General features: G+C 36.9%; 1 protein-coding gene across 3 annotated transcripts in view; it reads right to left on the reverse strand.

The window, feature by feature from the left end:
• gramd1a (GRAM domain containing 1A) overlaps window positions 1-11,176 on the reverse strand; it is a 29,363-nt gene extending 18,187 nt beyond the window's left edge. The window contains exon 1 of one of the 3 annotated variants that reach the window (XM_056266175.1): window positions 10,580-11,176. In XM_056266175.1, the coding sequence (XP_056122150.1) occupies window positions 10,580-10,689 (110 nt within the window). In that variant the 5' untranslated portion in view covers window positions 10,690-11,176. Of the gene's footprint in view, window positions 1-2,627; window positions 3,044-7,105; window positions 7,564-10,579 lie in introns of those variants that run through there. The other 2 variants (XM_056266174.1, XM_056266176.1) reach the window with 2 other exon arrangements.
• Between the last annotated feature and the right edge of the window lie 464 nt (window positions 11,177-11,640).

An 11,640-nucleotide genomic window follows, 5' to 3' on the forward strand; every position in this document is an offset into this window, starting at 1 on the left:
TCAGAAAGGAGATACAGACAGTCATCTGGCATTTCAGCACTCTGCTTCAACCGCCCTTAAGGGCATCCGGGTCGTGCACAAGGAAACAACAAATAAGACAAGGTTTTTCCCTATTTACCAAACAGCACGTATTGATTACAACTAACTGATTCTGGTCTACAACATACGTTGTAAGTTAAGGTATGACTTTAAAGTCTCTAATATGTTTCAAAATACAATCAAGCTGTCATTCAGAAGAATTTTTGCCATCACACTCTGAACCAACTGAAGGAGTGTCCAGGATGGGTCCTATATTACAAGTTCAGGTCGAAGCCCAGGAATGAAAAGTGTATTTATAATAATAACAATCGTTTCCATAGTAGCATTCCATTCCTGTTCCAGTAAAATAAAGGTACCAACACAGATAGAGGCTTCTGTACACAAACACAAAGCCTTATCTGTTCACCAGCATTTGATCAGTCTGATGAGACATTTAAATGGCAGACATATGGGACCTGTTTTGTCAAAGGAGTGCTCATAGCAGCTTTAAGGCATGCAAAATCAATCTTTAATATCATTTGTTCTTACTAGGGTTGGGTGATGCAGCAAAAAAATGAAAAATTATATATTGTGAAAATTTAATAAATCACCCAGTCCTACTTGCTTCTACAAAAAGCATGCAAAACATTAAAGACTTGTTACTATATGTATTCTAAACATACTTGATAGCACTAATGAAAATCAACTAATTTAAAGACATTTGAAATATCTAAAAATATATATTTTGGCAACCTTGACCACAAGTTTTCCTGTACATATTGCATTTGAGTGGCGAGTTCAGTTAGTTCACTTCGAATTCAATGTTCAGTGCAAGAAAAGTTTTGAAACCACCTTCAAAAATACCATAGAAATCCATAACAGACAGTATAGTCACACTTCAGGACATTGATTAGACACGCCTGCTACAAGATGAGCGTAACAATGGCGTAACTACAGACTCTTACAAAAAAAGCACTGCGGCATTATGCAAGGATGTAACCAAATATCCAAGTTTGGAAAAGACCAAAAGTAATAATTTAAGAATCTCAAATTGAAAAACCCATATTGATCCACCACTAATCTGAACATAGTGTCACAGAAAAGTATAACATAGGGAAAATAAATGATAACTGTTTAATTCAACTTCAGTTTTCAGTCTTTAACAACTTTAACCTTTGTCTGCTGTTATCAGAAGGGGGGGGGGGGAACATAGTTCAGGGATAGTTCAGGGATAGTTCACCCAAAAATGAAAATTATCCAATGATTTACTCACCCTCAAGCCATCAGGTGTACATGAGTATCATCTCTCAGAAGAACACAATCGGAGTTATATCAAAAAATATCCTGGCTCTTCCAAGCTTTATAATGGGAGTGAATGGTGCTCACGATTTTGATGCCCCAAAAAGCACATCCATCCATCATAAAAGTAATCCATACGGCTCCGGGGGAGGGGGGGGGGGAGTGTTTACTCTCACCTAAGCTTACGCTACTCCTACATCCCACGCCAGAGGTTTCTCCGATTGTGTTAGTCTGAAAGAAAATGGTCATGTACACCTAGGATGCCTTGAGGCTGAGTAAATCATGGGATAATTTTCATTTATGGGTGAACTATCCCTTTAACTATTTGATCTAGTAGGCTTCAAATGTAAAATTTCCTGTTTTACTTGTCAGCAAAAACACAGTGACACCGTTTCCACAACAAAACAATTGAACTGGTAACATATTTTTGACAGCAAATTACATCAAATCTTCATGTAAAGTTTCACAAAAAAATTAAGATAAAGAAAAAAAAGAAAGAAGATTAAAAAACTATTTAACCAGAGTCTATTGCATCACGACGTACCGGTAATCAAAAATGTCATTGACATGCAAACCATGTGTGTTAACAAAACTGTCACAATCAAGTAATAAAAAAGGTGCTTAACAGTACATTAAATGTGTTCTTATTTCTGATATATGGCTATTAAAGTATTGTTTTAGTCCATTAGTTAAATCTTGTTCCACTCAATGCTTTCAGCATAATCATCGATTGTCATTACGAGTCGGGCATGTTCGAAACAACAGGTTCTCAGTTGAATGAATCAATTTGTTGATTCAAGAACCGCTTGAATCGATTATGTCCAGTTGATGAGCCAGTTCGAACAATTCGTTCAAAAGAACCGATTCAATTGAACGAAACGTCAAGAGAATGAATGGGTGCTGAAATGCTGAAGCTAAAATACGAATGCCACGAGCTTCAGTTACTAACATCGATATACTGCGTAAACCAATGCAATTTACATAAAGTAAACGTAAGACGAAAACGCGATTTCCATGCTAAACCTGCACAAAGTAAAACTACGGCACGCGCCAATCTAATCCTCAGTGCTGAACGTGCATTTGGCCAAACCCGGGACTGATCAAACAGATAGAATGTCGATGTCATCAGTGCGGTGTGGGGATGTCATCAGTGCAGTTGCATGCGTGTTAACGCCTTAACCTACTAGTACTGCACTGTGATGCAAGAACAACTGATAAAAGTGAATCGTCAAACAACATTAGCATACGGTTTTGTACAAATACAACATTCGCATGCATTGCATAAAATAACTAACCCATTTGCTACTTACTCGAACATGTCATTGGGTGTTTTCTCAAATCAATGCGTGATGCCCACGTTTATTTTACAGTAGCCTCTCAATATGGCACTGCGCCGACATAACAGACGGTACATTCAGATTAACAAGCAGAATGCATTGGAGACACCGCGTCTTCTGTTCATCCGCTGCCCGTTCTAGTCCAACAGAACGCGATCGTTCAACATCCCCATCCCAAACGAGGTACCAGACCCCCTCTAAAACGCAACGACCACCGCGGTCTCCACCATGAGCGCTCCGGTTATCCTAAAGCAACCTACACACTGGGTAAGAGGGGGAGGGGGAGGAGAAAAGAGGCTGTTCAGTGTGGAGGAGGGAATCAACACCGTTTGAGGCAGTGGCCCTCTCTTTACCACCACACAGCAGAGCCAACCCATAGAGGATTATGCTTAAGAGTTTATGTGGAAGCACTCGAGTCAATAAAACTGGATTGAAATGCTTTGCTGGTGGCCTGGACACCTGGAGTTGTCAAGGATACAAAGTCATTCAAATGAAAGGAATTATTCTGATTATCAGAAACTGGGAAGTTGGTTAACCCTAACTACTCTAATAATGATCATAAAATTGCATAGTAATCCTCAGCGGTCTGGCTGTCTCCATAATCTGTTTACCAGGGAGAGGCTGCCATAATCTCAGTAAGAAGGGTTAAGGGAAGCCAAGACATATAGATAATACAGATTTCCGTGTCCAAAAACTCCAATTTATGATCCTAAATCAAATATAGCATTAAGTAGACTTTTACTTGTATTACTATTTGCTATGGATTAAAGTGTCTGCTAAATTAATAAATGTTAAAGCTACAATTTTGCTCTAAGCATCTTAACTAATATCTTTAAAAATGGGGGGTGGGGGTGTATACCTCGACCGTGGGTCCGTGGGGTCACACTAAAAACATGTTTTACGTAATATAAATCACTTTTTTATATATATGAAATGTGCTGTGATTTATGTTCCCAAATGATTTATATTATGCAGTTAACCTCAAGGAAGCAAAACATTCACAAATTTGGATTTTTTGCCAAAAGAGACAATTTTATTTGTATAGTGCATTTTCTACATGCGCAAGTTTCATTTTAGCTTTAAATAAATTAGTTACATACTTTTTTGTTGTGGAGTGAGGGAACTGAAATATGTTTATAATATTTGTAAACATTTCGCTTTACCAGTATTTAAATTTGTTCACACCAAGAAAGATAAACAGATAACTATAACAACAATATTAGCGTCCATACCTGTGGACAATATTGTTCTGCTTATAAGCGCGCTGCCAATTTTGTCTTCCGCCGCTTTAAATGCTCGAGCTTTTTTGCTGTCAATGTTTTAATCTTTCATCAGCTGGAAACAATTGTTCTGAAAGTGATTGCTGTTATAGTTATAGTTGTGGACTCTGCTATTCTTTTATATTTAGAACGATTTTTAGAACTATATCTTTATACACTGATGTGACTTATCTGCGTTTTGTTTTCTCTCAACAGTGCAAATTTAACAATGCACAACTTCTGTAATATACGGTAGATTACAGTACAGATGCAAGTCAACAATGTACAAGTGTTCTGTCGACCTCATGGGTGATCAATGTCACTCTATCTTTCACTTTTGCGGCTTTAGTGGCATTGATCAAACTCAGACAATGCTCAGCCTGTGCAATTATCACCTGGATTTGAGGGTTTGAAGCTCAAAGCAAGTCAATCTATTTCTGCAATCACATGTATCTGAAAACAGAGCTTTAAATGTGTTGTGATCCTAAAAGGATCTCAACAAGTTTATAGGAACATATGTCACCCCAAGTACATCATGGTCAGAAAGGGCCAAAGCACTCCAAAGAGGCTTAGACAAATGAAATCTTCAGACTTAAGAAGCAGCCGATGTAAACAGAGTGAACCTCAGGCAACGAAGGAGAAATCAAAAAGCATTGATTGCACGGGTGTTACAGGCTTAAATTAGAAACCGGATTATTTTTGCCACATTAGGAAAAAAAATTAACAAACAATGATATTTACAATTAATTGGAGCTAATGTTGGTGGCAAACCTAAAACTTTCATGTCTGACGTTGTGCAAACTTGCATGCCAGGAATCTGCATTGATTTTGGACAGAGAAACAACCTACAGACGTTGCTAAACAAACAAGGCCAATTTTACAGTCAGCGAAAACGATTCATGCAGAGCGAGCAATAAACAGGCTTTACCTCTTGAACTTCAGATTAGCACAGTTCTGTCTACAAATAAAGGAAGTATGGCTTTTCCAAAAACCCTGTTTATAGTTTCATCACATGTAAATGATTCATACTGTAATACTCATTCATGTCTGTCTGAATCATTACAAGGGTTATAACTGATACCCATAAAATTGATTTTGTATTGTTTTCAGACTAACAAGGATTGTGTTTTGAATAATTGTATGGTTTAAAGTTCTAGTAAGGTAATAAATAAATAAATAAACAATACATGATAACAATATCCAGAACCTCTTAAAACACCACAATAGGCTCGAATTCAGAGCTAGTCTTTGAAATGGCTGAGCAACACAACAAAAAGAACTAGGTCAGTGAAACCGGTTGGTAGATGAGAAGGACAAGGGCACAGCTGTTCATGTGGCATGCACAAAACACCTTTCGCTCTCTAAGCTCGTCTTTTCACTGGCTGACGGTCTTCACTGCAGCATCAAAACAGCGGCTTCTGATTGGGCAGCAGTGACATCACCAGAAAAGGCGGAACACTCCTACTGGGTAATAGTGATGTCATGCGAACAAGAGCCAGACTGCTCAGATGGAGCCCCACCTCCATCTCTCCACTGCCAAGAGCACTCCTCTTTTTTTTCTGTCACTCTATCATCTTCCTGTTATTCATGAAAAGGACTCGAACCTCACATAATGACAGTGTTTTAGGACTCTCTGTTTAATTTGGTCCCTGGAAATACTTCTGTGTTTTAACTGGACAAATTCACCATAATTAGAACAAGCATGCTGTTTATACATATGCATGAACGAAACAGTTACCAGGCTGTAATTCTAGAGTAGATTGAAAGATGCCAATTTACTCGGGAACAAATCATTACATTTGCATTGAAAGAATGTTTTGGGAAGTTCAACTTTATTGACAGTATTTGTGGTATTATTGATTTTTCAATTTATATTTATTTAATATTAAATAAATATTAAATATATAAATATCTTATAGTAAATAGAAATGTATACATCTATACCCAGTAAAAACAGTAATATTGTGAAATTCTATTTTAATATACAGTACTGTGTAAAAGTCTTAGGCATGTATTTTCACCCTAAAAACTGGTTTTAATCCAGTTATTTATATCTTTTGCTGTAGTGTGTCAGTAGGAAATATCAGTTTACATTTCTAAACATTCATTTTGCCATTAATTGTAATAATCCAGTGAGATTTTTGCATGCACAAGGAGTCTGACAACCGCCGGTGTGCTCCACATCTCACCATCATTGAGTCTGTCTGTGATTACATGAACAGAAAAACGGAGACAGACTAAACCCAGGAGAACTGTGGCAACGTCTCCAAGACCCTTAAAGGAGCCAACCCGCAAAACTACCTGAAAAGTGTCCAGAAGACAAAAGCTGTTTTAAATACAAAGGGTGGTCACACTAAATATTGATAAATATTAGTTAATTGAAATTAACTAATAAATCAAATTATGTAAATAAATAAATAAATATATATGAAAGCATCCTCACTTTACAGTATTTTTACACAAGTGTCTAAAACATTGAGACGTTGCCACAGTTCTTCTGGATTTAGTCTGTCTCAGTTTTTTCTGTTTCTTCATGTAATCCCAGATGGACTCGATGATGGTGAGATCAGATCTCCGTGGAGCACACCGGCGGTTGTCAGGCTCCTTGTGCATACAAAACTCTCACTGGATTACTACAATGGCAAAATGAATGCTTGGAAATGTAAACTGATATTTCCTATTGACACATTACAGCAAAAGATATAAATAACTGGCATAAAACCATTTTTTGGGGGGTGAAAATACTTGACCCTTTAAACGTCTAAAGTGCATGGCCCATTACTTGCATGGTGTGTGCCTTACAGTAACCATGTTTCTTGCTTGCTTTATAAATACAACTAAGGAACAAGTCAAATGTATTTCCTATGGTAAATGACATACCAAAAATACTGTTGACAGAAGACTCGTTTAAATCAAGAAATAAAATAAAATAATCACACACCACTGAAAGAAAAAGACAAAAACTCTGGAAAAGATCATGCTAATAATCGTGGATCTTAAAACTAAAATCATCTCCTCCCTAACCAGATCTGTTTCTTAAAGAGTTTCTACTCTTCTTCTCATTGCATCTGCACCTGCAGGAATATCCCTCTGAGCATCCAGAGTGGATGCACTTTTCTTTTCTTTTTTAAGCCAGCGTAAGGGTTGCACGTGCAAGTGACTGTGCAAGTGGGAGGGGGGAAACACACTGACCTGCTGCTGTCACAATCTGAATCCTTGCTGAGAAGGCTACGGATAGACCAGCGAGAGCGCCTGCTTAGGGAAGAGCTCCGTGAACATGAGCGAGATGGGGGTAGGAGAAGCACAGAGGGGCTTCCCTGCTCTTCCTCTTCTACATTGGAAACCATCGGAGGCAACGGAGATGCATGTGATGGGCTTTGATTTCTATCTCTTTCCCCTTTCCCCTTATCCCAAAGGTTCAATTGCTGTACCTCCTTGGCTCTCCTGTTCTCTCGGTTTCGGCTGCGTGAGCGGTACCGGTGTGGCCGTGGGCTCGGGGAGCAGGACCACGACTCCGTATCGGACGAAGGTGGAAGAATGTTCAGGGTTGGAATGGGAATGGGCTCAGCCATGGTGATTACAGGTGGTGGTGTCACAGCCATCATCAACAGACTTTCATACATCAACTAGAACTTTTCTGCATCAGGATAGTCTATGGCTGACAGTTTCATTGAGTACAAGTTTCATCACGCACAATCATTCGTTGAGAAGCGCCAAATATTTCCTCTCTCTAGTCTCTTTGTCTTCTACATCTGGTCTGGAAATTCCACTAGAGCCCAAAATAAATATTCTATTACAGAAATACAATCTGATGACATTTGGAAAGGTCTGCATCCATTTCAACTCGCTGTCTTGAAGAAAGTAGTCAGCAGTTGAGCTTCCTTCACAGATGTACAGCATAAATACGACATAGATTCCTGCAGCAGGAACTGAAAAAAATGGGGTGGCGCCATCACTGAGTTCTAATATGCATAAAAAAGTGCAGCCATCTCTTGTGCATATCATTTTTCGAGGGGGGAAAAAACTGAGCATTTGAGAAGTTGAACTTGCTTGCATCGAAGACTACTTGATGTCAGATCCATCTTCTTCCCGTTTCTCTGCTGCTGTTTAAGCATTCTTTCAAAAAAAGGTCTCTGCCCCTTTCTCTTCCACAAGCAGAGTTCACAAAAAATGCAGTTTTGCAATCTGCCTCGTCATTGCGATTTGCACATCAGGTATGATAAGATCATGTTGCTGAAAAGGGGAAAAACTATATTTGTCTTTAACTACTTCAAGCTACAGACTGAAAAATTATTTATTTGAGCTACTTTATATTTTACACAAAACAGATCTTTACAGATCTATTGTATAATGTTGTGGTATTTCACAATATATCAGGGATGCACACACAGTATTAACATCATTCAACACTTAGGGCTGATTTGCATTTCACAAAGCACTGTTTTATTTTAACAGTTTGGCCAAATCCTGAAGAGATTCAGAGACTCAAAACTACATGCATAAGAAATATAAATAAAGTATATTGTTTACCATTCAAAAGCTTGGAGTCGTAAGATTTTTTTTTTTTGAGGCAATTTGCTCATCAAGGCTGCATTTATGTAATAAGAAATGCAATAAAAACAGTGATATTGTGAAATATTAATACAATTTAAAATTACTGTTTTTTCTATTTAATATATTTTAAAATCTGATTTATTTTTATCTTCAGTGTCACATGACCCGGCCTTCAAAAATATTTTGTATACTTCTAATATGCTGATTTGTTGCTCAAAAACAATTCTTTTCAACTATTCAATATTGAAAACAGATGCACTTTTTTTAAACTATAAATTTATTTTAGTTTTTTATCTTACTGACCCCAAACTTTAAACAGTAGTTTCTTAAATGGTCATGGTATTGCATTCCTAATATATTTCCACAAAAGTATTAAATCCTCTTTTAAAGACATGTTCACATTTCACATGATTTAGCAGACAAAGTTTAAGTCAATGGTCTTGTTGGACTATATTCTCCCATATTCTTATAGTATAGCTCCTCTAAATGAGATCCAAAAGAACAAAAACATAAAATCATACAACAACAACAACAACCTGCACACCCGGCTAAGTGGTGTTTAATACACGCAAGCTGTTATTAATGTATGGGTGGAGTAACCGTTGGTTGATTACAGTACAATGAAGCCATCATCTCTCTGTGATTGTTTGTCATTTGCCACCTGAACACTTTGAAAAACACCTCTAGGCTGCTAACATGAAGGTTGCAGACTGTATCCAAAGAAGAGGTGAACCAAAACCTGCACTGTTTACGGTTTAGTTTTCTTTTTCTTATAAGCAACTGCCATTGATTAATCTTGAGTGTGAAACTTCAACAGCCCAATCTAAAGCATAATGACATAACCAGTGAATTTTGAACAGATGCTAAGTGCTAACCTATTACTGTATTGTTGGATTTTATCATGTTGGCGAACTTGCTTCAAAGGGAAGACAACACATTTTGTTCATGCTATGGGAAGGCACATGTAAATAGAAACCCTGTTTTCTTTTCTCACCTGACTATCAGCTTTGCATGATGTTTTACCTTATGTTAAAATGTTTTAACATTTGTGCACAATGCACATACATAGTGTTTGCTGTGGGTAGAGAAGAAAAGTTTCCAACAACTAAGCACCTTTTTAAACAGAGCTCTAGGTCTTTTTTCCTGTCACTTGGACCACAAGCTGGTGAGCCATGCTGAGACAAATCAACCACAACAATACAAGAGCAGCAGTGTGTCCTCTTTATTGTTCACTTTCTTTCAGAGTAAAAATGCCTTCCTGAACTCAAAGAAATTACCATAAGAAACAAACAATTCGCAAAAGAAAAAACTTTAAATACAAATTTAAAAATACTAGCAGCATATTCTCATCACCAAGGGATTGACAAGATAACGAAATCAGCAGTTATCAAACCTGACCTTTATAATAATTGTGTCGAAATTCCTGGTTATTGGGAGATTAATAAAAATTCCTCTGAAAACCTCCTAGACAGAAGAGTTTCGTCATAGGCTTCAGAACAAGACTGACAGCCATTTATCAAGGGCAGGGACAAGAACTGCCACTTTATTTACTTTCCTGTTTGAACAAGCTAAATCATGTCCAGGTTTTGTTTGAACAAATCAAACTAGAGCTATTAACACTTTCACTTACACATTGAGTAAGTGTAAAAACCACCACAGTGTAATAAATAAAAGTTATATTATAGTCAAATGAAGGACATCAATGACAGATACTTTTTAACCTAATAAAAGGCAAATAAGTCGGTAACACTTTACAATAAGTTTTCATTCGTTAACATTAGTTAACTTAACATGAACTAATAATGAACTGCACTTCTACAGCTTTTATTAATCTTTGTTCATGTTCATTTCAACATTTACTAATACATTATGGAAATATAATGTTGTATTTGTTAACATTACTTAATGCACTGTGAACTAACATGAACAAACAACGAACAGCTGGATATTTATTAACTAACATTGACACAAATTAACAAATACAGTAACAAATGTATTGCTCATGGTTAATTCATGTTAGTTAATACATTAAATAATGTTAACAAATGAAACCTTATTGTAAAGTTATTGTAAGTCTAACTTAATAATAATAATAATAACAATAATTCCTACCTTCCATTGGACGAATTACCCCCATTGTTTTTTTCCTGTTCGGCCTCATACACCAGACGGGCGACAGTACGAGGGGTGATGTTAAAATCCACTTTTTCGCAAGAACACATCAGCACCCCTAATTTAGCCAGCAAGCTAACAAAAAAGTAGCTTTCGCTGCCAGTTTTCAGATTAAGCTGTTTTTTTTTTTTAAATTATGTATTTCTGTTGAACTATTTCGGGTCAACATTACATACGTTGAAATGCGTAAATGTCAAATCATACTGCAGTAAACAAACCATGATAGGCGTTAGCAGTGCTAACGAACCGGTCAGCTGTACTATTCAGACAGACAGTTGGGGAGAATACTAGTTGCTAGTTGGCTAGCATGCTAATGATACCGGTGGGAGAGAAAACGGTCCTCTGTTTACTTTTTCTTATCCGTTAAATCGCCTTTCCGCCATTCCAAAATCCTAGTCACAGGACTAGGTGGTGATCTCATAGTTTGGTCTATTAAAATATGCCTATTTAAACTACGTATCTAATACATTTTAAGTATACGAACTTTCCCTAAGTTTAAATGCTACGCGAAGAGAAGAGATAAGATAGAGAACAGTTTCCAATGCGACGGGCAAAAATTTGACAGGGGTAGAATCAAACGCCAAGATATGTATAATTGCAATCTGTGACTTAAGTAAATTAAAGTTTGAACTCTTATGATGAGAATACTTAATATGAACATCGTCGATATTAAAACACGACATAAAGCGGATGACAATCATTAATGAAAATTATACTTAATTACATACACCCCCTCCCGGTTTACTCAATGGTATAGTCGAGAAAGAATCCATCAAAAGGCTCTTCAGCGTGCGCAGACAAAAAGTAACGGGTGTTTTGGCTTTGTTCAGTAACAGGCCAGTACATAAATAATTAATTTTAAATAGCTTTAATTGTCTAAAAAAAAATGAAATTAATGATTAGTATATATGGAATATACAAGACGGTTCATATTACCAGCGCCTTATTAAGATAAATAAAAGTAACCAATCTTCATGACAATTCATCAAAAATCCAATGAA

This window comes from Rhinichthys klamathensis, unplaced genomic scaffold, assembly GCF_029890125.1.
Source record: "Rhinichthys klamathensis goyatoka isolate OS25496 unplaced genomic scaffold, OSU_Roscu_1.1 h1tg000246l_1, whole genome shotgun sequence".
NCBI classification, from domain to species: Eukaryota; Metazoa; Chordata; class Actinopteri; order Cypriniformes; family Leuciscidae; genus Rhinichthys; species Rhinichthys klamathensis.